The following is a 27,504-nucleotide window of genomic DNA, read 5'->3' as shown; positions in this document are numbered from 1 at the left end:
GGGTTAAGGTCCTCCAAAGAAGTAGCTGACTCCCACCAGAGAGGCAGTGAATTCTGAAAACATATTCACAGCTGGTGGCTTCTGTATCCCTTTGTCTAAAAGGTATTATATAGCAGCCTTTTTTTCTGATGGAAGTGATATTCAGCCTCTAGTGTCTTGACTGTATAGTTGTGTATACTGTGAACATACTTTCCAGTGACCCAAATGATCAGTTGTGGTTACCGTCTTTGGATGCCTAACTTGAAACATACTGGGACTGATTTTTGAGATATGTTCAGCACTTATAACTTCGACTTCCAAACGTATGGGGCCCACCAGCTTTGAAAGTGAGATGTAATTTGATTCAAGCTCTGTACCTAAAACTTCAGGCCATTTTTTGAAACCTGCAATTGTGTGTGTGTCTGTATCTAGCTATAAGCACACAGATGTATAAATAAGTTTCATAAGCATTCAATGTACATAAAATACATGGGGTCCTACGTATTATTCTAATTCATCTGGGCAGTAAACCCCAGCTGTCATTAAACAACACTTTTCCTCTTTCAAATGACAGTTATGATATGGCAGACTAGTCATTCTTTCAAAGACCCAGACCTCAGTTATTGAGATGCTCAGAAGCATCTGTTGATTTTGCTGTGCCTCTATTATGCCAGGCTGAAGGTGCTGTTGATAAAGCCTTATGAACAACCTTCCACTTAACAGGGATCAAATTCTCTTTATTAGCATGAAAAAAGAGAAATACTTCTCATTTGAACTGGATAAAAGCTTCCTCGATTCTTACTAAATGTTTCTGGAATCACAGCGGTCAATAAACCCTTTCTTTTCTGATATTTGGAGGTCCTATCTTGTCTGCTAACAGCAAATCTGATAAATAAGAATCTAGATGTATTTAAGTGAAAATTACACTTTACACTTTCTGCCTATATTTATGCAGGCAGGATTTTTTCCCCCTTTTATTTTGTTTTGTGTTTAATCTAGCTTAAGAAGGGAATAGTTGAGAGCTTTTTTTTTTTTTTTTTTTTTTTTTTTAGGGATAATGCTTAGAGTTTCATTAACAGAAAAGCTTACATCTCAGTGGAATGCAGACACCCAAACTATTGTGTAGCTATCTAACTCCCACTTGCACAAATAGCAATTAAGAACTTAAATCATATTTAGGTATCTGAATAACTTCAGGGATCTGAACTAATAGATCTTTATGTCTGACAGATTTCTTATGTGGAAAGGAGAATTAGGTAGAGAAGTATGAAAGCAATGGTACAGTATCTGATGAATTGATTCCCAGGTGATTTGTCTGACTAACTGTACACAGCGTTTGTAAGCATCTCAATGAAATGTTTAGGAAATTGGCCTCTGTCCTACTTATCAAGTTTCTAAATTCCAGAGATCCACCTGACACATTTGATTTTTCTAAAAGATAAGTTAAAAGGAGAACTAACTCTTTTGTGAAGCCCAGGTTCTCATTTGGTGTGGTTCAGAAAAGACTTTAAAAATAGGGGGTTTTTGCATCTTATTTCACTGTATAGTTCAAAAAAATACAATTTTTTCATGACATCTGTGGGTAAATCTGACCACTGCTGAATAAACCCCACTGAAGTTTATCTGAATAACTGAAGAAATGACCAGGTCCAGATTCGGCTTTTTTTTTTTTTTTTTTTTTTTTTTTAATTGTAATCTGTAGATTGCACAAAAGCTAAGAAAGAACTTGGTGAAAAAGATCTCTTGGCCACTTTTTGGTAATGATAATGACAACAACAAAATTCTGAACCCTACTTAGAATAATTAATTATTACATTTTACAGGGATGAGTATTTAGGGCAGCTCTTTTCTGTCACATGTAATCATTTAATACTCATTATGAAATTATGGTCAGGATGAGCTTAATAACTTTGCATTGTTATGTTTTCAATTCAGTTATCTCTATTACACGATGTTATTTTTCAAGTCCATTTTTTAAAATTGTGGTTTGCCAAAATTTCCTGTTTATGAACTATTCAGAGATAATTGAAATTGCCTGTTTCTCACATGTATCCTATTCATGCCATCTGCTACCTGAAATTTAGTTTGGATACTTGCCATGCAGTTGTAAACTGTTTTCAGTTTTATTTATTTCTTGTTGACCATATGTTATATTTTGTGTATTTAGTATCTTATATATATATATAAAGAAAGCATTCATTTATCTTGATTTACCCAGTTTACAGCGATATTATTACCTCACGTTTTCTCAAGACCAAAATTAATTTCATTCAGATTTAGTGAAATTTGGTCTTCACTCATGCCAGAAATTGAGCTACTGAATATGGCCTAGTTCTGTAAAAATGAACGATGTCAAGTAAACTTTGAAAATATGTACAAGTTAAGATAGTATAACTGAAAAACAAGAGACTATTTTGCTTAAAGCCGTTTGTATGACCGTTTTGCAAAAGAATGAAATTCTTCAGTAACTGCATGAGATAAAAACATCATCTTTATTTTTGAGAAACTAAGTCACGAGAGGATTGAGGGGTAGTTTATTCCCCCACTGGTGTTTTGAAAAGCAGCATGTTTTGCAGGAGTATGATGATAAGCTGATATTTCTATATTCCAGCTTCATTCGAATGGGATAGACCAGCTAGACTAGTCTGTGTGACCACCTGGAGTATGCAGAGCAGTTTCTGCAGCTTCTTCATGCTTTCATAGTAGTTATAGTAACTTTTTTCTGAGTTAATCTGAGAATTGTTAGATTTTCCTTACCACTAGTTTGAACACCACTGTGTGAATCTAAGTGTGCAGCACAGTTGAGAGTTGATTTGTTACGATATTGATCTTCCTTTGTGCAGCAAGATGGTATGATTTACTCCTGGCTGTATCACTCAGGAATAATGCTTTCTCTATTTGCTCTTAGAAATAAATTTTGTAGCAGGTCAGCCATCATATATCTTTTGAATTTTTTCAGAAATATATGTTTGCATGTGTCTGTATATATAATATGCATTCTGCCTATGTCAAGGGCTGATGTAAATGCCCAATTGCAGTGTGGAGTGCACAAAGCCTTTATCAGCCTGATCATTATGTTTGGGCGTGCATGCTGATTGTCTGCTCCTACTCCTTTAAAGTTCCGGGGGCAAGTTATTGGAAGGGGGTGTCAGAGACAAGTCATAGCTTCACCTCTGTATCTAAGCATGTACAAAGACCTGGCTGGTTAGAGGAAAGCACTAGGCTCCATCCACAGCTTCACTTGCTAAGGCAAAGCTGCTCTGAAGGTCTTGGTGGGTTTGTGTGGCTGCATTGCTGCCTTGAAGAACAATGGCATGTATTTCACTCAGTGTTTCTGAACATTGAACTGTCATACTTTTCTAGAGAGGGAATGCAAATGAATTAGTTGAAGTAGAGAGGTAAAGTTTATTATTCCATTCTCCAAATTATTTGTGGCTTTTGTATGCATATAGTCTGCAAATAAGCTTCTGAAGCCCTCTCTAAAGCAGTATTTAATTTCCTTGAAAGCTGTTTAATTCTGTATGAAAGTCCTTAAGGTAATTTCTGAAAAGACAGTGTTGCCTGCTTTGGACTCATTGGCCCAAGCCCTCAGGTTCACTAAATCCAGGCTGGCCCCAAGGTGCCCTATGGAGTCTATCTGAGCAGAATGTGTCTTAGAAGAGGTACAGGAGAAAAGAGGAAAAGGAGAGAAGTGTATGCGTTAACAAAATGACTTAGTGATTCTAGGTAAAGTAGGAAAGAAAAAGGAGAAAAAAGAGAACAGAATAGTAAAGAATAGTAAAGAATAGTAAAGAATAGTAAAGAATAGTAAAGAATAGTAAAGTCATAGAATAGTAAGGGTTGGAAAGGACCTTAAAATCATCCAGTTCCAACCCCCCTGCCATGGGCACAGTCGCCGCACACTAGACCATGTTGCCCACCGCTCTGTCCAAAGGAAGAAGAAATTTTTCCTAATCAAGTCTAGAGTGCAAGAAGGGGGTGTTTGCAGAAAGGGTCCAATGATTTATCTCTGCAGCCTGTTTCGGAATTGGAGGCTACTTTGTTCTACGCCCAGAACTGAGCTTTCCTCTTTCATGTATGAAGAACTCAGTTCCCTAAAAACTACATGTAACATGTGGGGATTAGAATTATTTCAGATTTGTTTTCTGGCATTTAGCCTGTGGTCACCTGACAAGTGTGGCTTTTTTACAGAGAGAAAATGCCCTGCTATTGTATTTCCAGGCTCAGAGTTTGCAGTCATCATTTGATTTGGAAAATGTGGACTGGGTGAATGGGCTTGTTCCTTTTGTAGGGGATTACAATAATACACGGAAGCTTGTGAGTGCTTCTGACAGATGTGCTGGCGGCCTGCCACTGCGTGAAGGGTGCGGCTCTGACTGACAACTTGCAATTATATGATGATGAATGGTTCTGATGTGTGTTCAAGAGAAAACCACTTTCTAGAAAGTGAAAGTTGTGCATACGGTTCCTATAAAGTAAGTCTTAAGAAAGGTTCTGACTTCTATTTTTTGCTGGGATAACCAATTTGGATCCCCTTTTCTGTCAAACTTTTTCTGGTTTTGATAAATAAGGGCCAAACCAAAGCTTATATGAGGAAAATTAGCTTTGGCCCATTTTGGCTTAAGAAATGCTTTATCTGCATTTTTAGTCAAACTGACATCATCACTGTAGAGATACACAAATGCATACATACAAAGAAATACTTAAATATATACATATGACTGTGCAGTAGCCAACAAGTTCATCAAAGAAAATCCATCAAGCAGAAAACCACTTTTCTGTCAGGGGTATAATTCACCCATCAGTAGGCCTGCGTAGCTCATGTTTGTGTTAACGGGAGTTTCAGCCACACACCAAAGACAGAATGTACCCACAGATGACTTATAAATTATCTCTTTCTTTGCTAGATTTAATCCAGATTTTTACAATACTATACTGTCAGAGTTACAGCATCCAAGCAACAATGCATAGAGAAGACCCAGCAGAGTAGGCCGCCTGGCACCTTGGCTCTGGCAGATTGTTGCAGAACATGGTTAATGTTAGCTGACTTGGTATTGCTTTCCAGTGAATGAACTGCACCTAGTAGCTGAGATGAATTGTCTAATTTTGGGAAGCTGTTATGGGTAACTTTGCCTGTTAGACCTGTGATACTCTGAATTGAGACCAGAACACCTGCAAAACAAGAGGAATTGGGCTTTAAGATTAGGATGTGCCATCTAAGCAAGGAACAGGAGGTTGAAGAAATAGTATTTTAAAACCACCTAAATTTTGTTTAATTTGAACAAAGATAACAATATGTTTATCTGACCATGTATAAAATGTATTTTTCCGGATGCAAAATTAGTGTTCTACAAGTGTTTCCTGTGCAGTTTTCTGTGTGGCCAAACTCTACTGACCCTTTTTGTGGACTGCTCATCCTTCTTGATTCTATTGTAAAGGGATGGAAGCTTCATCAAGGGAAAACTCATTTCTTCTTAAAAGTCCAGTCTTGAGTATAGGTGAAATATGTTCATGGTATTCAAATTTTTGTTCTAGTCTTTGCAAAAGTTACTATTGCTAGGGACTGTTAAGGATCCTGATCCAACCTGGCGGTTCCTGCATGGCTATGCTGTAAACAGTTGTCAGGATTTTCCTATGCATTTGTTGCCAATATTTGCTCTTATTCTCTGATCAACGATTTAATACAGTATAGGGTTCCACTTCTAGGGCCTGGATCTCTGTCATTATCCATCTTTTGAAATTATTTAACTAGTGCAAAAAGAGGAATAAAAAAAATGCCATGAAAACAAATGGGCAAATTTTATACTTATTTTGTAAATAACTGCAAAAAGTAATGGACTCTGGTGATTTAAATTCATTAACCCATGTTCTGGGACTAGTTGCCTGTAGTCTTAGGTGCTTAGTAGGCCCAGTTAATAGCCTTCAGAAGAAGGGAGCTGTCATTGTCTTTGTATCAAAGTACACATTTACACCACTGTTTATAAGGTAACAAACTTATTAGGGAGTTACATTTTGCTGTAGAAGGATATTTCTTATTTCCTGTCAACTAAAAAGGTTTCAGACAATTCCTGAAAATATCTGGATGTGGGGCTGTTCACTGAAAAGAATTGTTGTTCCTAAATACAAGACTTTCTTTTAAAAAGAAATTAGAAACTAAAATTTGAAACTTTCCGAACTTGGGAAACTCGAGCAATCTCATTGTAGAATTAAAAAAATTCTGTATGACTTCAGCCTTCATGGAGCTTGCCAGCAGCTCTGGGACCTGCTATGACCACTTTGCCTTGGGAAAATACTGCCTTCCTCCCTTTGCACAGGGATGTATATGTGACTTGTATAGCTTTGAAAGGAAAAAAGAACAACAAAAAAATTCTATGGAGCTTATGCCACTGAGTTCTGAAGGGTCTCTGAGTTCACTAGAAGCAATTAAGATGATTCCTTATGATTTTTTCCAAGGGGCCTCTGTGAGGAAATATGTTAGGTGTTGTACATGTAGCAGTAGTAAAAGCAAACAATAGTCTTTGTCCCAGACAGCTCTCAGTCAAATCTTATTATAAGAGAGAACAGGTGAAAATATGATTGGTGGGGAAAAGTGGTCACCGCTGGCAATAATATTAGTGTGGTTTTCATAGGGAGCAGCAGTGCCACCTGCCCAGCCATACGTAAGGTAGTGTAAGTTATACCTTGTACATAAATAAGTGTTTAAAAAAAGCTTAAGAAACCAGAGACATGTAATTTACCATGTTGAGAATTTGCCTTCCTATTGCTCATGACTATATTAATAGTCTGAATGAAAATGCAGCAAATAGGGTTTAGGCAGGTTTTCAGCCCAGAGGATAGAGAAGTTGACAAAAAAATTGTATGGTTATCTAAATACAATGTGTTTTGTGGGTAATGTCAAGATAAAAACCCCAGTAAGATAATTCTTATTTAGAGTAAAGACAATAAAAACTCAACCAAAGGGTAAGAAATTAATCTCAACTGTAATGTGTGTCAACACAAATGAAGTGGACCAAACCGTGGGCATGTGGAGAACCTGGCAGCAGCTCAACCTTCTGCCTTGACTTGATAATAACAAGTCATTGCATTGCTTGTTCAAATCATTACGGCCACACTACTTTTTCTGTATGAAGTCCATGCATACAACCTTGTACATAAAGGATCTAGCCTTAGAAATTGAGCAGTGGCATGCTGAAGACACTCTGAAAGACAGGAAGTACAGCTTGCAGTGAGGAAATTTAAGGATCCTGTTGTGAATTTTGTTATTCTTAGAGTACAAGTGCATGAAGTACCTTAGGCTGTGATCTACTGAATGCAATAGGAATCAAATTTTCGCTTGTTACTCGGACACTGAATTTGGTAATATATTTAAATGAATATTCCAATATCATAATTTTCCAATATACTATGTCATTTAGTGTTCAAAAAAAGGTATTTCCTGTCCTGTTCTTTGGTATGGATACTTCTAAGATCATAAATCAGAACTTATAATTGAGTAATCTTTTGTTTAGGGGCTGTTCTGATAACATGATATTTTCTGTTGGCCCTAAATATGAGAAAAATCCATCTAAACAACTGAGTCTTGGTTAGATTCTTTTGCATTTGTGTAAAGAGTGTGTCATAAACCAGCGTTAATCTACAATTTCAAAGTAGCTGTGTAGAATTTCATGCATGCTTAAATTTTCTGGGGAGTTATGCAGCTAAAATTCAGCTCATAAATTTAAACTGTTATAACTACAGAGTCTGGATTAAATCAACAAAAGCAAGAAGCCTAAATGTTTAAGGCAGAAACTGTGTGAATTGTCTTTCTAACCTGCAATGTAACTTTTAGTGAAGATTGTGGCATAATTCTCTAGAGCTCAAATGCCTATTTCTTGCTTGTATTGAGGAAAATTCTGGAAAAGAAAGGATGTTTATTAGCAGCATAGAAAATAAAGAATAACTTGAAACAGGTAGCACGAACTTACTGTGATTTCCCTCCTCTGTAACTATGAAGATTTAATTGTACTGAATATGTATTTACCTCTTCAAGTTGCAGATTTTGGGATGAGAACTTCCCAACTAATATTTAATCTCTCCTCAGATGTTTACAAAAATGATCCCCATTTTCTTGGCTCTGATATTTAATGTATTGGTATGCTCCATATTTTGGGAAGATGCTTATGGTGATGAATTTGTACATCAGCTTCAGGGGCAAAAAATGTTTTCTGTGGAGAAACACGGGGTCAAGTAGAACATTACACTGTGACATCACTTGCTCTGAACAGACAGAAGAATCTCCACAGTCTGTCAGCCTTTACATGGGGGATGTCAAGAATTGCTGTAAAGCAAAAGGAGGCTTTGTCTTTTTTACTGGTATAGGAGAGGGTGTGGCATGCAGTCTTTTATTATTGTCAGTGCTTTTAGTTGGTGAAGTCCAGTGTGGAGAGACAAAAGTCCATTTCCTTTAATACAGCATGAACAGTACGCTTCCAATTTGTAGAAGTCTGAGCTCTATATAAGTACAGGGTAAAATTGGCTTAATTTTGCAGAATGTGTGCATAGCTTGTGACAGCTTTCTTCAGTTACCCAACAAAACTTAAAATATTTTAAAATTAAGACAATTTTTTTTCCATGTAGACAAGTTTAATTTTTCTTACATCATTAAACAGTATTTTTCCTCAAAAAGAATTCTGATTCGTCCAGTTCACTAACAGGATATTCCTTCATGAATGTGACACTATCCAGTAGCTTGTTATGTCCTTACTGGTCAATCTGAAGCCTTGGTGCCTATTAATAACTTATTATTCAAGCTGTGCTCTGGAGACATGGATATTGCAGAGTTGGCTGGGATTTTTCAGCATATATGCAAATGTGCTACAAACAAATTATCTTCTCAAATTCTTTGTGAAGAGGAAAAAAAAGGTAGTCAGTGTACCAGCTTCACAGGTGTGGGACTAGGACTGTGACTTTGAAACTATCATTGATTTATTGTTTGTTCAGCTTGAGGTGTTTATGTCCTGATTCTTTTTCAGAGGACCTAACATTGTGCAGCAGTTTATATATAGCCATATATATTATAGCCTCAATCTTTACATTGACTTTACATTGACACAGCTGCAGCTGTGAATGTTCAGCAATTCCTCAAATAAAACCCCAAGTTTTTTTAAATTGAGCTCCCAGAAAATGAAACTGCGACCCATCATTTCTCCTTTTGCAGTTCCCTCCCTCATTCATTTAATTTCTTTGAACTTTTGCAGTGAAACACGGCCAATGATTGTGTGGGCAACAGCCTCGTTTGCTCTGCAGTTCTAGTTTATGCTTTTGTCTGGGATTGTCCCATGTGCTGAGTGTAGCAAGAGTTTGGTACAAAAATTGCATACATTTTTTGGTTTAGTTGCATTTTTTAATTTATTTTTTATTTAAAGAGTGTATTCTGATGTTTATTCACACAGGGACTGAATTAGGATTTTCTGGACAACTTTAATTCTAGTATTTCCATATCTTCCCAATATTTGACTTTACAAAATGAATAAATTTTTCTTTCACAGGAAAAAAAAAAAGAAAAAAAAAAGATGGCTTATTTTCAGCTCTATGTATACAGGGAAGTGAAAATGTTAAGGTATTGCTCTTGGAGATATTAGTGCATTCTTAAATCTTTCAAAAGATTTATAATAAATCGGCTATTATGACTGAAATATATATCCATGGCAAGTAGATGGGTGCTTGTGAGATTTGTAAACCTTTTAAAGCTCTGTGTATATGAATTAGCTCAGGAAAGTCTTGCTTGTTCTATATTTCTATTTAAATAAAGTATAATAATTTGTTTAAGTCAAAATTTTATTAGTATAAAGGGGTCTGTAGAACTGATTTTGTCAGTGCATTTTAGTGTCCTGGAAAAGACTGCATTATGTGTCACAGAAACCTTGAGAAATGGTAAACAGAAAGGCGATTCTAGCTATTGTTTTCATTCCTCTGCATCCTTATTTGAAGTAATTTCAAATCAAGAGCATATTATTTTACATACAAAACCACGTAAGGGTTTCTCTTGAAAAATTCTTTTTGTTACACAATTGTTTTAATTTCAGAATATGCTATATAAGGGCTGAGTTAAGATTTTTATACACAATATTAAGGACACTTCAAATCGTTAAACAGATGTTTATGACTGCATTATTAGGGTAATGAGTAGAGCATGATTTGGGGGAACAAAATAGAGGTCTTTTGAATCATCCATGTTTTGTTCATAAATCATCTGGTGTCACAAATTTTCCAAGGAACATTAATCAGTTTAATAGAAACTGATTTTTCTTGCTTTTCAGGAAGTCCCCTTACTCCCACTCTGCCAACTCCCCAAAACTAACATGGTGTGAATGAGATTACACACAGTTGTATTTTTGTATTACTTTTTGTTTAAGATGTTTTTACTCCTCAAAACTTTGACTAATATTTTCATAGTAATTTTACAGAATTTCTAATATGTTAAAAAATACAATACTCAATTTGCATTGTACCTGATAGGAGTCAACGCAATAACATAATATCTATTTGTGCTGTTTTGTGTTGAGATGGGATCCTCTGCTTGCTTCAGCTTGGTATAAGAGTCTGAGAGAGTTGTGCAATGTTAAGACCCCATGACTTCAGTAAGATGAGTCCAGTGGCTGGGTTTATTGTGTAGCTGAGAACAGGCTGTCTTGCAATCTGCAAGTTCTTGAGCTAATAAGGAAATCCACTTGTAAAAGAAAGATACTACATGTCCAGATGCCATATGATGCATAACTTGTTCCAAAGCAGTTTAACAAATAAAGATTTAAAGATTAAATTCTCAATAGTTTGTTTGAATAATAATGAGAAGAATGTCACTTCAACTTGGAAGTGTTTGAGAAGAGTGGATACCAAAGATGAAAGTGTACTGTTTAGGGTTATAAAAGGAGTGTAACAATGAATGGAGCTATGAAATTAAGAGAAAGAATAATTAGGCCAAATATTGGGAGAAATTTCAAATCTATTTCAGTAGGCTTCAGTGAAGCTATGCTGATGAGTTTGAGCTAAGATACTGGCTTATTCTGTTCTTTTGTACTCTGAGGAAAAAACATTCATCTTCTAGAGCTGGTCAATACAGAAAGATGTGAAGGTGTGGGAGCAAATTAAAATTATGAAGATTTTGAGATCTGATTCCATTTGCACAACTTTCTTCTTCTGGAAAATAACAAATATTGCAAATCCTATTGATTTTGTTACTTTGCCAATACATACTTAATAAGAGACAAGAAAGTAAGTGTATCATTCTCCTTTATTTTATCAGTTTATGTAATCTGTTGGCCAGGGATTGCAAGAAAATTGTGCTCCCCTTTCTCTGTCACTGATTGCTGTTGTATAAAGCCTGAGACTCTCTCTTGCCAGTATTATTTGTTCACCTGAGAAGTAAATAGAGGTGCACATGCTTAGGAAATAGGTGATTGCATATAATATATAGTATACTATCATTGTAATGCAAATAAGGCAATAATGTGTATGTACTTTGATGAATACAGCCAATCTAACAGTAAAATACAGCTTATAATGGAACGGAAACTTTAAGTAAAGGAATGAAAGCTACATCTAATTTTGACAGACTTACAAGATATTTCTTTTCTACTAATATGGCAAAACATTGCACCCAAGCAATTACATTGACATTTGAGAAAGCTCCTTTTGACATACATAGTGTATCGTCTAGTGCAGTGTTCATGAAATTAACATTTTCCTGAAGTAATCATATACAATTAAGTGACCAAATAGTTCTGAGGCAATACAACTGTATTTCACAGGAACTAAATATATTTCTTCACACTGATCCTGCATGTTTTAGTTGAGCAGTCATTAGCATGTTTATAATGGTTCTAATTTAGCACAACATTTTCTGAATTTTATCCTTGAGTCATTTACAAATTGTTCATATTGAGTAAACAAAGGAAACAGATTGCATTTTATACTTAGTAATTTATCTGAAAGAAGAGGGGAGGGTTAATTGTCTGAAAGTTTTGCTCTGTTTGGGGAAGTGATTCTAGTCTTGCATTGCTGGGCACACAATGCCTTTTTCCCTCTGTTCTGGGAAAAAAAAAAAAAAAAAATGAAAAAAAGAATGGAGAAGTGAGTAAAATGAAAAATTAGGAGCAGGACAAGATTTGCCACTCCCAAAGGGGAGTGTGGAGCAGAATTGGAGCTGGCACGAGATTATCTAAAACAGTTGGTGCATTCCTTAATGATCAAGTGCTTGAGAAGTCCAGCTCTCTCTCACAGAGCATCTGTGTTGATGTTTATATCAGTGCCCTGCTGTATGGGAAAAGCATGCTTTCTCTTGTTGCTTTTCTAAAAATAGTGTGGCATATAGCATTGTATGAGTTATTTTAAGAGAACAAAAACATTTGCAAGGTTAAAGGTTCTGCTTTTTAATAAATAAATAAAAATAAATGTCAGAACTGTATCTTTGGTTATTCTTTCTCTGAAATTAAAACTCCCTTTTATCTGGAGTTTTGCACTCAGCAAATGCGTTTTGCACTGAGCAAATGCTTTTTGCACTAGAGAATTCCTGTTGAAACAAGCCATTTTAGGTGGAACTGGTACAAGCTTCAGTTTTTCCCACTAGCCACATCACAGAAAGCAGGTCTGGAAATCACTCCCAGCTAAATTCCAGTGTTTCTGTTTCAGATGTCTGTTGTTTCGTGCAAGATCTAGACCATTCAAGTAGTGCAAATGAATTCAGAGGAAAACCAGAACATTTTAATGCCTAATTATTTTTAGTGAGCTTGGAGAGTTTTAATTAAAAGTTAAGAGAGCTCTCCAAGCTCTTACAGTTCTAATTTTATCATATTGTGGAAATCTTGTCACTGTGAAAAAATGTACAGCAGTTAGCAGATTTACTTGGTTCCCTGTCCTAAACAAAAACTGTAATGTTAGGTAGACAGATCTCAGTTGCATTTCTTTTATTGCTTTTGCAAGAAAACATCTACTGTGAGATGTCTTTTGCATATAATTGTATTTAGAAAGGCTTCTTTGCCCTTTTTTCTTTTTTTATCTTTTTTTCTTTTTTTCTTTTACAGTATTGACTACAAGTTGCCCTGAGAATCAGAACTGAGTTCTAATTCATGATCAGAAATGTGCTAAGTGCTCAACAAAACCCTTGTGAGATACGCAGTCTTTCCCAGAGGTGCCACAGTCTCAACAGCTAAGGCAGACAAATAGGCGGGTAGAAATGAGTCAATATGAGAGGAGGAAGTAAGCAACTGGCCAGGATTACTTAGGTTCTTAACAGCAATATATAGAATTTGTGAGTGATTTTTATGGTAATTTGCATTAAATGTAGCAAAGGAATTAACAGGCTTTCGTGTTCTAAATGTCATGTGGCTCATTTTTGTGTTGTGATTGTATTTTTGTTTTTCAAGAACTTGGCTTTTGAAAGCTTATTACATGAAGAAAATCTTGAAAAGTTGGACAAGGAAAGCAGTTCACTGGTGAACAGTATGTCTGAAATGCCTTATATTTTAATTTTCTGTTAGACCATGAGAATTAATTACTGTATGAGAACAGTATGGAAATTGAGCAGAATGAGATGAGATTCCCCTGACCTGCCTCTTTACTGACAGCAAGACTGAAGCCAAACTGCTTATGAGCAAGAGACAGTGGCAGTACATTACAACTATGGATGTTAAGCCTTCAGGCTGATTTTTGATTAGTTTTGTATTGTTACTGTCTCTTTTTCTTTTATTTAAAGTTTATTGAAACAGAAAAGGATAATCTGTGTTTGAAAGAAGAAAAAAAAGTAACTATGGCAACCAAGAATCTATTTTAGTAACATTACACAAACTTTACATCCTTAGATTAAAACAGAATAGATAGTACCATCCGGCAGTTATATTTCTGATAGTTGTGGTTAAATTATATTTTTATTTCTCAAATAATGAATGTAAATGTGAAGTCGTTAATTTAATTTTGAACTTAGAAGATTATAAAATTCTTTTATTTCAAAGTGAATTAAATTAACCTTTTGCCTTTCCCTTTGATACCAAAATATTAGAGTTTGCATATATTTTTAAAATATATAATATGAAGCATGAAAATCAGGAAATATTTTTATGATATACATCTGGGGTAGGTGGTTCTTCAAGGAGATCTGATGGACAGTGTTCTCACAAAAGGCATGGAAGCAAGCTGTTTTCATGCACTCAGAGATGGATCAGCTAATCAAAAGCCCCAACAAAGGGGTATTAAAACTCATCACTTGATTTTTAAAACATACTTAGTTTTCTGAGTAATTCACAGTATTTATGAATGGGTCTAATAATAGCACCAATGGACCTTGTGTTTTAGTTTAATTCTAATTAACAAACACTAGGGTAAGTCTGAATTATGCTTGACTTTTATTCAGGAATATTTGTAAAGTACTGATTTTATTTGGGCTTTTCTACTGTAAACAGGATTTAGTATTCTGTAAAGAATACTGAAACAAACTTTCTTCTTTTAAATGGCTGATGGATTGTGGTGGTGGTATTATTTTAGATGTCAGATCGTTAGCTTCACCCACTTGAGAAAAGTACGTTTGCATTTGAGGCATAGGGAGGGATGCATAAAGGGAGCAGGGCAACCAAATAGTAGCCACTGTAATGGTTATTTGCAACTTACTTGGTTTTGGGGTAAACAAGCAGCTCTTCTCCTGCAGTAGTAATCCAGTGCATTAGGCCCTTTAAGCACACAAATGTCTGTCACAAGGGGTTCATAGTCTCATTTAACATTATTTCAAAGAAAAAAAAAACACACAACACTTTTTCTCTAACAAATATTTCATAGATGCTGACAGGGTCATTCCACCTGTGCTGTTTTTCTAATGATATTGACTTGAATAAGGCATTTAAACTCATTTGATGAAGGCTGATCCAAAGGACACCTTTTCTCCTTTGGTGAAGCTGAAGGCAAATAGATGTAATGATAGTAACTTAGAGAATGTAGAACATGAGAGATGGAGAAACTTGAGTATTATTATGTGTTCCCAAAGCCTGCAAAAATAACATCTTTCTATGTTTAGCAGTATCTACTAAATTGTAATGATGTTTAACTATAGACGATATTACTGAAATAGAGACAAAGATGCCACTAATTCTGTAGTATTGTTCTAAAAAGCAGAAAAGAAGTTTATCCTCCTACTACTGATGTTATAATCAGGTTTTAGAACAGTGTCTGCCGCAGTATGCCTGAGTTCTCTTCTAATTCCTCTACCTTGTCCTTCCTGGCGCCTCTTTCCTTGAGATGTAACAGTTCAGATGCAGGTAGAAATATGTCACCTGTACTGCTATACCTTTGACTGAATTATATTTCTGTATTGTTTATGAACTTGCTATGTGCTTGCAGTCATTATTAATAAATCAATGTGCTTTTTGTCTTCTGTCACAAAGTAGTGTGTGTATTCAGAAAGAATTGTATGCAAAACAAGTCATGTTTTAGAGCCCATCATTAATAATTATCAGTTTGCAGTATTGTTACAACATGTTTTGAGGGAAAGCTTATTATAAAAGAAATAACAAGGCACTGCACAGTAGCAAGAATAAGACAGTTCAGTTGATCACTGGTGTAGGTGTTATAAATATGCCAGTCTGTACTATAGTGTTTTATTAAGTCTCAGAAAGTCAAAGCTGATTTGAAATAATAATGTCTGACAGTCAGTGCTTTGAAGTTTTGCTGCTGCACTCTCACATTTAGGCTTTCTTTTATGTATGACTTTATCATAAACCCCCAAAAATACACAAAAGGCATGAATGCTTTTCTTTATTTTTTTTTAATCTGTATTTCAAAGAAAGTAATAGGAGCTACTTCAGTGAATTAAGAGGTTTAAAACAAAAGGAACAATCCTCCCAAATCAATGAGGATAGGTGCAAGCCGCACAGTATTCATGGTGATACAGTATTCATGTAAGCTATAGCTAGGGTTGGTAACTTGTTGAAGACTTAATAAGTGAAATTAAAAAAAAAAAAAAAAAGAAAAAAAGAAAGAAAAAAGAGAGAATAAGGAAGAGACAAGAGGCAAAAGCTATCCTTGATAGGAACAAGATGACATTCATTCAGTCGGAAGAGCCTGAGAGCTTGGTTGTGATAGCTAATACACTCGTTCTTCATCACCATCGTGCAACAAAGAGCTGGATTCCATCCATTCCATGACTGATTGATTACCCAATGGACAAATGTTAATTCTTTTCATTGATGCTTTGTCATTGTGGAGAGATCCTTTTCATCTAACACCTAGGCTTTTTTTTTTTTCTCAGTTGTTTTTCCCCCCTGCTTATTTATCTTTTGATATCCTCTTCTTATTCACCTTTGCAAAATGGTCACGTTTAACAAGATTCTCACAGTACTTTAAACTCTTTTAGTTTACAATTAAAATTGCTAACAAAGTATGTAACAAGCCATGATATTAAATAATACTCAATGATTTAATTTAGTCCTCTCAGTCTAATTGCACTTAACCTGTTTGCTGTCCTTGAAAAAAATATTTCCTAGTTCGTAAAAGAAGAATATAAAGTATGAGGAGCTGTGTGTTCTTAATATAATAAATTGACACAGTACAACTTCCTGAATTTGATCTTACATGTGTCAGTAAATAAACTACTCTGCAGCATAAGCCCAACTGTCAGTGAAAAGAGCTAAAAATGTACAAACGCTAATTTCTTTTTTTTCTTCTTTTATAATTGTCTTTAACAAGAATCCATGAATTTTGAAAATGTCGGTATCTACAAGGTTTTGGCATGGTGCTGAAGCAGAGCCTCAGTGCAGGAGAGTGATGCAGTGCAGATGTGAATTTAGGCTTCTTCAATGTGCAGGGCTGGATTCTGAGTCGATGTTTTGTTTCTATAATGAATCAAATCAGATAATGAATCAATATGGATTAAGCTGTTCTACTGATGTCAGAAGGTATCTTTCTAGATTTTATTTGTATGTAAAAATTAAATTCCAGTATGGAAAGAAGAAAAAAAATCCTTTTCTGATTCACAAATCTTTCAAAACTGTGTGCCTGTGAGTACAGAATACAGAAATTGAAGGGAGATATGCCTTTCAAGTCTAAGTCTTTATATTTAGTTTTGTGTCTAATGTGGATGACCTCAGAGAGTTTTAGCACATGTCATTATTTTAAATTCTAAAAATTATGCAGGTTTAATTTACAGCAATTTCAAAAGACCTATTTCTACAATGTTATAAAAGTTTATTAAAAGGCTCTTTGTGTGTTTTGGTAATCTTCCCAATAACAAAATATAGTAGCTCTAAATCATATGGTCATATCTATAACATGAACTTTGTCTGGGAAAGGAGTATGTAAAGAAATGTGTCTTATGGATTTTTTTCAGTCATTTATAGAGATAACAATTGTAACTAGCAATGTGATTATAGCAAAAAGGTGTCACACAGATAGACCTGCTTTCCATTCCAGTTCTTTGTCAGTCTGTCTTTAGAAGTGCGTTTTTTCCCCTTATGTAATATAAGAATAGTACAGATAAACATGTGTGTTCTTAAGAACAGTAAGAGAAGAAAAGCAGCTGCTTTTGAGGAAAGTATTTTATCAACTCCTGTGATATGCTAATTGTTTCTTAAAAAAAAAACGAATGTTTTTCCTTCTTTGTACGAATTGAGGAAGATACCTTGGTTAAAAGCAGCAGAAAACACAACTTACAGCCAACATAAAAAAACCCCCTCTAAATCTCTTTTTTTTTTTTCAGGGATGAGGGGTCTGAAATTTTGGCAGGGGAGAAGCACAGAACCATCTTTTTAAACTAATGATGATATCACAAAAAAGACAAATTATAATGTTCTATTGATAATTGATGGTTATTTCTTGATTCTTCTATTATCAGGCCAGAACTCATAAAAGTAATAAATGCCTGTTATTGTTAAAAGTAAATTGTTATTATATAACAAATATTTTAACACTGCCTATTGCAACTTACAGCTCCTTAATTTTGTCTCTTTCATAGAAATATATAATTAGTAAATAAGTTAGCTTTTCTACTGAAATATTACTTCAAAAACATTTACAAGCCGTGTTGTCTTTCCATGGAGGCTTGCCACAGTGAAAATATGTTGCAATTAAAACCTGATCTTTGATCTTTTGGTAGTTACAGTTTGGTTTGCTTTCAACTGGTTTTAGGTCTTTTTTCTCAGTTGTTTGTTTGTTTGTTTGTTTTAAATGAGTGATGCTAATGTGAATTTTTAGGCTGAAAATACTTGCACCCTAAAATATGATTTGCCATATGACCTTTTTCTTCCCTACGCTTCTCCCTAAGACTTTAAATCCTCCTTTTGTGACCTCTTTGAATGCTTCTCCTCCCTCTGAGCATTTTTGGAGTCCTCTGAGGTGAAACAAACTGTTAGCCATTGCATTGATATGATCTGTGTTGCCATCCTTAATCTGGGTTTTTTGCTTTTGTTTTCACTTGTGTGAGTGCTTCTGCTGGGGCTTCTGACATGAGAATTTGAGCCACCTAATCTGCCAGTATTTTAGCAGCAAATATGTTAGGCTGAATTCTGTCTTCTTGTACCTGCCAGTGTTAATATGTTACTGGAGTGGCATCAGTGTAAATGTTTAAATTTGGAACATTGTTAGTTATTTACAAAGCATTGTGTAAATTGATCTCCTTACACAAACGGCAGCTTGCTAGGAGACCTTCTAACAAGCTAAGGTATATGGCTATTCCCAGTGCATTCACTAAGAAACAAGGTGCTCAGCACCACCCATGGTGGTATGTGGCCTTTTAAGGAATGGGGTTGCCTTTAAATGTTTTTGATATCTTGTTAAATTGTCCCTAAAGGCTTCCAAGGAGTTTAGCATAGAGGCTTTTGATGAGTCTGTCTACTAATAAAAGTAAATGCACAGTGTTTAATTGAGATTCTATTATTACTAACTGGGAAGGAAAAATAAGTGTTCAATTGTGTGTAAAGTTTTCTTGATAATTGTTTATAAATCTCAATTGAGGTTCTTAAAGTCATAGAACTCTGGATCACAACTTCAGCCATAAGGATTTCCATCTTAAAAATCACCTTTTATGAGTTATCTGGAAGGTTATGTATAATTTTGACTTCAGAACCAATTAGTTTAATTGCAGATATGACAAAAAATAGATTTTATTGAAATCTGTTATGCTCAGTATCAAATTTTCTGGTGGAATTGGGGTCTGATCATAGGAAACTCACTGAGGCCAATCTTCTGCTTTCTCCTAAGTGTAATGACTTCAGCAACAGTTTTGCCTACAGAAGGCCTCCCACATTCAAGCAAAGATGTGAAATATATTCTGAACTTCAGGTTATGAAAGCCCATCTTCTAATTGTTGCATGTGGTTTATAGTGAACTGAGAAAATTTCTGATACTGTGAACATCCAACATATAAAGTGCTTTTATGAATTCCATGGAGACATTATATGAATAACTTTTACATTGACACAGGTATAAAAATGGTTTCAGATGTTACTCTGTGCCAAACTTCCAAAAAAAGCTTCTAGATTTTCATGTATAATTTCTAGTGTACAATCATTCTCAAATCAAAAAGACAGAATTTGTATATACATTGGCAATCTATGCTTGTAAATTGGCAGTTAGCATGCATAAATCCCAAATGAAGTTTTTCTTTCAATTAGACCCTTGTTAAATCCATAGTAACTCCATTAACCTCAGTGGAATTACTTTGGATTTAAAATCCAGTTAAGTAAGAAGTCTGTTTGGCTACAAGTTCATTTCCCTCTGAAAACATGGTCCAACTGTAACAGGGAGAACAGTTTTAAAATGAAGGTAGCACCTGTTTTCCTGATGTGTGAGAATATATTTGATAATTTGATAATTCTTCTTTTTCTTTATTATTTTTTGTTAATAGATTCATCCTGCATGGAAAAGCTACTCTCTAAAGACTGGAAGGAGAAGATGGAAAAATTAAACACAAGTGATCTCCTTGGTGAAATTAAAGGTACCTTGCTAGATCAAATTTTAAATGTTAGCATATATTTTAAATAAGGGATTGAGAATTCTTTAAAGTTAGTTCAGAAAAAATAGTAGAAATAGCAATCATAACTAGAGGGTGTATTCCTCCTTTCAGTCAACTCACCCTGTTTTTTAATGTTTGTCTTTGAGATGATCGATGTGACTGCCAAATAAATAGAGTACGGCACAGTGAGTTATATTAAGTTATTAAGTATTAAGAATATTATCAGAAATACCAGGTTAGTTACATTATTTCATTGACATTAGCTATATCTCTGTGACCAGAAGAAGAAACATCTTGAAAACATGGAGTTACTCGTACTTGGTACTGTTTCTTCGCAGTTGCATAAAATCTATCTAGAAACTGCTTTCAGATTCTAGAAGGGGTAACTGTGTGATTACTGTTCTAAATCTTTGATTCAAAATCAGGGCAAGGAAACAAACCCCCCAAAAAGGGAATATATTTCTATCTTCGTGCAATTCCTGTGGAGAAAGAGCAGCTCTGGATAAAATTTGGGTCCTACTGAAATCAGTGCAAGTTTTATTGTATATATAGGCAGTACTTTCCAGCATTTCCAGGATTTGTTAAACCGGTGATATAGTGAAAGTGGAATTCTCTTGAGAGTTAAGTACTATGCAGAAAATTCGAATTGTTTTTCCCCACCAATCAATTCTTCCATGGATTTTTTCACTGAGAAGAAATTTAGAGTTATTAATTAAGGAACAAATTAAAAATGTGGTATTTTATTCTGTGAGAAGGGATCATAAGGCATAATTTTATTAAATTGCAACTAAAAATATATGTAAACAAAGAATCATGTGCATCATATTAATAAATATGTACTAGTTAAAAGAAAATGTATATACTATTTGATGAAAATTGATGCTTAGGGTTTTATATGTCCATGAAGGTCACTTAAGATAGTTATATTTTGCTACCATGCAAACAGATGAAAATTGGCTCTTTTTAATAAGTTGTAATTGGTTCTGTCAGATAATTCAGGACCAAAATATGTTGGATTCTCCATTTAGATTTTTTGGGTAGAATTATGAGAAGTGTATATTTGCCAGGTAAGAGATCCTGCAGTAAGGTCAGTGGTACAAATACAGTATGCAGTTTTACAAGAACATAAAATCCAACAAAATTATTTCTAGAAATCACATTCTGTTTAAAGCTATGTTGTCTCCTAATAGTGTGGAAATCATTGAATGCTAGTTTGTCCATTAATTGCATGATATAGCTACTTAGTCTTTAAATAGAAACTACTTGAATACTATTAATGAATCAAAATTAAAAGAGGTAGGAATCTCTAACAATGCAGAATAATGTTCTTTATTCTTTCATATGGCACAAAAAGCTTTCATTTATTAAAAAAAAAAAAACAAAAACAAAAACAAAAAAACAAAACAAAAAACCCAACAAAACCAAAACAAAATCAAGAGTTTGTTTTTCTGGACTTATGTTGTTCCTTCTATTTTCTTAGTATATATATTCACTGAAGAGTTAATGGGTAGAACTCTTTCTCCTAACTCTTTCTCATCTAGTTACAAGGTACTCTCAAATTTGGAGGAGCTTGCAACATGTTTTATACTTGTCAGCTGTGTAACAAGGATCGTTTGGTCAGGCTCCCAGATTTATGTATTGAGGATCATTTAGTTTCCACAACTTACTTCCTCATTCCTAGAAACCTGTCATTAAGGGGCCTTACGTCTGCAGTATTCCACTCTGCTACTAGTTGACTTCCAGCAAAATGCAATACTGAATCTTCACTATTGCAGCTGCATTTAATATTTGCCATGAACAGGCAAAAATACAAAAACGCAAACACAAGAAGTATAAGATAAAACGTATCTGCTGTTCTGTTGTGCTTTGCACAGGCTTTCCATAGCAGAAGTAGTGGCAGGTCTGAAGTAGGACTCCTTTCCTTTGGTCTCCCAAGCCAGTGGCCAAGCCACTGTCTTCAGCTGGTTATCTGCTAGCTGATAAAATCACTATAACCTAATAAGCTGGTATTAACTCATATTAGCATTTGTGTGCCTTAAATCATCTCAGAGAAAAAGAAAAAACCCGACATTGTAGCCCTTGGCAGCATGAAAACTCGATTACAAGAAGGAAATAAAGCAAAGTAGGGAAACCAGAGAGAATTTTTAATCTGTCAAGGAAGCATACTTAAAAAAAGAAAAAAAAATCTTTTTAGTATTCAAGGTGGTAGATTTCCAAATCATGAAGTTCATTTTCATAGTGTTGAATGAATTTCCAGTCAGGTAACTGGCAGGGCATGCGGAGGTCTCTGAAAGAAATATTTTTAAAATGTGTTATCTTTTGGAGGTCAAATATCTTTTTCCTTTATTTCCGTTAGATTCTAAATCAATTTGTTTATCTGGCTGATACTTTTGGCTTTTGTACAGACTTTCTGCTCATATTACTGAGAGCCTAACTTAAAGACGTGAAGTGGTGCAGTAAAAATAAATAAATGAGGTCATTAGGGGGAAAAAAATCTTGATTATAAGACAGTGAGGTGTGGTGCTGTGAGGAACTGCTCTTTGCACTGACTGTTACTGGGAGTTGTTTATTTTAGAGAGAAGGCGTTGCTCTTGCTAAGGATAACCTGGCCACATATTCTTTCTTTCTGCACAACTACAACTCTCCCGCCTTCAGTGAAAGACTGGCATGTTGGTTGTGGGAAGGCAGCACACTAAGAATCAGTGCCAGAAAAAAAGGATGAAAGCAGAAAAAAAAAAAAAAGTACCATTGACACAAACTGATTCTATGCATGTTTGGGAAGCCCATAGTATAAAAGAAAAGATAATTGGCTGAGAGAAACAAATAAAAATGGTATTTTCTAGCTTTACCTTCTATATTTAGAACACAATAGTGTTAATCAAGATATAATTATAAACAATATCTATTAATTTAAACAATAGAAGCCAATACAAAAGTAACAAACAGGGAATCATTACTTTTTTTCTCTAAGGGGGATTGTTCCTGTTCACAATTACTCTTGCATAGTGTGCTTCATTTGTAAAACTGCTTTTTCTGAGTTTCTTTATTAGGATTTCAGTTATTGATAATGATCCAGATTCTTCCTTGAATTCCAGCCAAGCAAGCCATTGACTTAAGAGAGGCTGCGTGAAACTCAGAGGAGCATTTGGCAGAATGCTTTGTAGCCAAATTCCAGTGGTTAAATAAGTCTGCTTGTTCATTTAATATGTTTATAAATGAAACACACAGGTCAAATTTTCAAAGGTCTATGAAGCAGTCGAGCTGAGTTAAATGACCTGCTCACCTGGAAAAAAACCTCACAGCTGATGATGCAAATCATTTGATTGTGTCACGTTTGCCAGTGTATGCATGCAAATACATTTATTTAAGGTATACAAGCAGTTTGTTAGGATTATGTCTGGCTTTTGCAGTGTTGTCTTTTGTATAAAAGTTAGGATCAGGAAATACTTTTCATTCTGATGTTTGTTATCATGTATTTGAATAAACAAAGTGACACAGGACTCTCTTCTAAATTTCCAGATATTTGGGTACAGAGTTCTGTCCTCACCCTCCCTTACTGCATGTATTTCTGTTCCTTAGTTATCTAGTTTTTCTTCAGCAGCCACAGCTAGGCAGAGTAGCATCATTTATCACTATACAGAGTCTGTTTTAAGTTTTCTGTTTCTGTTCCAAATATAAATCTCTGGAATAGCATAGTCTTGCATGCATCGAGCAGTTGTCCTACTGAAATGAACTGCAATGGTCTTTCTCAGCATGCAGGGTCTTTGAAGATCAAATAAGAAAGGTCAGTCTTTAAGTAACTTAAGCAACGATGTTATCGTGAAAGGGTCAGAATTGGTCTAGCAGTCTTATAGAAGAGTGACTCCTGGGTCACTGGCTACTGTGTTGTAGGTTAGTTCTGGCTTCCATTGGTGGTTACAACTAGAACTATCTGTATTTATAGGAATTGTGACTTGAATGTCATATGCTGTCTTTGTACAGTATACTCTGTTTTGGGAAGCATAACGATTGACGTCCATGGCTTTATCCAATATAGAAGGCTATTTGCATTGTGTTTCCCATGCTTATTCCTTCCCCTTTTATATTTGCTACTTTATTAAAAAGAGTCTGAAACTCCTTTTTCGTGTGATATGTACACATTTAATGGCCTCAAAATATTTGGATAGGTAAGAGGTACCATTCCTGTTCCCTAGGAAATGTTGAATTTAGTAAAATGAAGAAACTCACTCACTTGATAGTCTCCTTGCAAGATGCACTATAAAAATAATGAAAAAACTACATTTGTCCCTGATATTAGAACACAGGAGAGATGGAAAGAGGTGTTTTCTTGGAGCATTTTTTGTGTGTGTGTGTGCATTAATGACCAGAGGAGAACAGTGAGGCACAACTATTTTAATCTAGTAATTTAACACTATCCATTTCTGTAATAGTCTTGGAGAGAGCTCTGCATGAATGAATCCTCGAGAAAGTTATGGTTTCTGTGTTTTTACAGTGAATTAATTTTTTTCTTTAAATATGCATGATTTACAAAACATTGCAAAATGCTATTTTTGCTTCCATTTTATAAAATTTGTCTTCACAGATAAGCTTTTGGGTGTTTCTTGGTGCACTATATCAAATGTGAAGACCATTTTGAAGAAAATAAAACTGATGTTCTCCTGTAGCCCTGACCAACACTGTAGCCTGGATTTGCAGTAATTATTTCTCATTATAATTGCTGAAATTTCTTTCTCATGAAGTCTAAGGGTACATAATAGTCTGCCTTATAAATATGTATAAATAAATATATATGTCTTATATCAGAGAGACACTCAGAGGTTTTTAATTATGTCACTTTGTATGGCTATAGACATTTCAAAGCTCTCCTTTGTGCTCTCTGTTATAAACATATTTCATTTCTTTTGAAGTCTGTGTGATATACATACTAGCAATTAAAAACCCAGCTCAGGCTTTGAGACACAAGGTCTTCTTAATTAAAACTCAAACAAAAGCTACAAGCAAACGCCCCACTATATGATTAAGGTCTAAAGTGTTATGATACATTAGAATCATTGTTAACTGCTAGGATTTAAAAAATCAATACACAGGAAAAAGGATCGACTGGTTCCAATTAGTGAAACCAACGAAAGCATCCTACAAAACATAACAAAACAATGCAACCCAGAACCCCTACACCCAAGTCCTTTCAAAAGTGGTCCTGATTAGAAATATACCACAGGCTATAAAGGGTTCTCGTAATTATTATCATGATCCAATGAAGTGATATGTTTAGCTTTATATTGTAGCTCTCCAAATCAGAGAGATGTTTTTGTTTTGCTATTTCTCAAGTCATTAGCATTTTGTGTAATGTGTTACAAAAGCTACATTTCCAGGTCTAACCTGACCTTCTAAATTAATTGGTACCTTTTTGAGTGACTGAATATTTCATAAGCACTTTCAACAGTTAATGTTTGCATACTCTTTAGTCTGATTTGCTTGAAGAACGTAATGAATACCAAAATAAAAATATTTTGGTTAAACTTACCACACCCCCTTGTGTCAATTTTTCATGATTAAGATATCGATATAATTACTTAGACTAATCACTAGCGTGAACTAGATTAAACTATATGATCTTATATCATCTTGACTTTTTTTATATGAAATACTTTTATCCAGATTATGGATTTTAATAGACATACTCAGTACAGACAGTTCTGTGGGCCTGCTCAGTGTACATAGTGCTATTATTTAAGTTATGTACATGTAAGTCATGACAGGGTTGAAGCTGTACTTCGTGAAAAAATAAAAAGTAGTAGTAAACATTTTCATTGCTCTGGTCTTTTGGTCAAAGGGTCGTATTTCAGTTACACCTGTCACAATCATGCCTGCTTCTAATGTTGAAAGTTAGTGACTATTACCATTTCTAGTTCTTAAAACTCCACAACTATAAATTACATTGTAATCAACTTATCACATAAATCAAGTTTTCCATGTTGTTGAATACATTTTATAAATAATATCAACTAGGATGCGTGCAGTATATTTCCTGGCACAAAATGGATTTGTTACTTACTGTGATCACATATCTCTCTTTATTTTTTACTTTACCAGTGTATGTTTCTAAGCCTAGCAATTAAGGACTAAACATATGAATGCTGTACTACACTGAAATCAATGGGACAGCTCACTTACATGCTGTGTTCTGTGGAACTGTGTCCCAAATAGTGTACTGAGAAACAGTATCAACTGTTTATAAGAAAAAGAAATTTGAGGGATAACAATGCTAATAATAAGGAACTTGAAACAGCAGTACATTTTTTTGGCACATTAGAAATGATTGCCTTCTGGAATTTGATCCATTCTTCATTTGTAGAAATAGTGACAAGAAAAATGTATGGTATTAAAATGTGTTTTTTTCAAATGCCATTTAATTTGTTAGCAGAAAAAGGTTTGAATATAAACTGAAAATTGCAAGTAGGCTTTCTTCACTTTGTCTTCAAAAATTTGCCATTTTCTTCTGTAGGTAGGTTTTTTTGTATTATATAGATATATTTTTAATTTTCATTATAGCAGTAATTGTTTTATTTAAAATATGCAGAGTGTTTAGTGATAGCTGAAAGGCTTGTAGGTTGAAGGGGCTTATCACTACTTGGAACTTAAGGCCTTCTCTTCTGACCCTGGATGTCAGTGGCAAATTTCCTTTTGATCCATGTCCCAGCTTAGTTGCTCACAAAGTTGCTTACCTTTAGCAAAATGAAACTCCTACTGAAGAAGAAATACCACTTCATATGAAAAAGCAAGTTCCTATGTAGGAGTCTGCACTGCTAAAACAAGAGTGGAAGCTCCATTTCTTGTGTTTCACCAAGTGAAACAAGTTCTTGGCTTTTTGTTGCCCTAGACGTATAAAATCAAATTCTAACAAACTAATGACTGTAAGCATTTATGTTGAAAGATGCATATAAGTACAGTGCTGAAATTTTCTGGTCAGTTTGGCTTCTGTGGAAACCTGTAGATGTACTTCATCAGTCTTTTGTTAAAGGAGTTTCACATGAAGGAAATCTTTGATTTAAGTGTCACATATAAAGAACATACTGTCCTGCAGTGTTCGGTCTCTATGGCGACTGAGCAACCTGGAGAAGGGTATAAGGAAAGGGCAAACATACAGTAATATTTCCTCAATATCCTCTTCCATTATCCCACAAAATATGATTAATAGGCTTCTTGATTCAGAAGTTGTACATTCAGGTTTAATGGCCCTTGATAGAATTATCATCTATGAACATATCCAATCACTTTGGAACCCTTTAATAGACAGCTGGAATGTCTGTTGGGATAAGTTCAGCAGTTAACAATATGCTGTATATTTGAACCTAGTACTTTGTAGGTGTCCCCTAGATTTTGTATGATAATGGACAAGGAATGGTTGTTCCCTGTTCAGCTTCTCTGTTACACTACCTTCAGTTGTCTATTATCCAGGTTGAAAAGCAAATATGTATTTGTTTATTCCTGCTATGAAAGCTGTTGTGCACTTTGGTCATCCTCATCACCCCTATCTGCAGTTAGTTTGGAAAGAAATC

The 27,504-nt window shown here is 34.8% G+C and overlaps 1 protein-coding gene across 2 annotated transcripts in view; it reads left to right on the top strand.

The window, feature by feature from the left end:
- SOX6 (SRY-box transcription factor 6) overlaps positions 1-27,504 on the top strand; it is a 248,787-nt gene that overhangs the window by 50,955 nt on the left and 170,328 nt on the right. For both annotated transcript variants that reach the window (XM_080619786.1, XM_080619787.1), the window contains one exon: positions 19,838-19,927. In XM_080619786.1, the coding sequence (XP_080475912.1) occupies positions 19,838-19,927 (90 nt within the window). The remainder of the gene's footprint in view (positions 1-19,837; positions 19,928-27,504) is intronic.

This window comes from Psittacula echo, assembly GCF_963264785.1.
Source record: "Psittacula echo genome assembly, chromosome: 5".
In the NCBI taxonomy this organism is placed as follows: Eukaryota; Metazoa; Chordata; class Aves; order Psittaciformes; family Psittacidae; genus Psittacula; species Psittacula echo.
The sequence above is the reverse complement of the archived record's forward strand: the minus strand, read 5'-3'. Positions and strand labels throughout refer to the sequence as shown.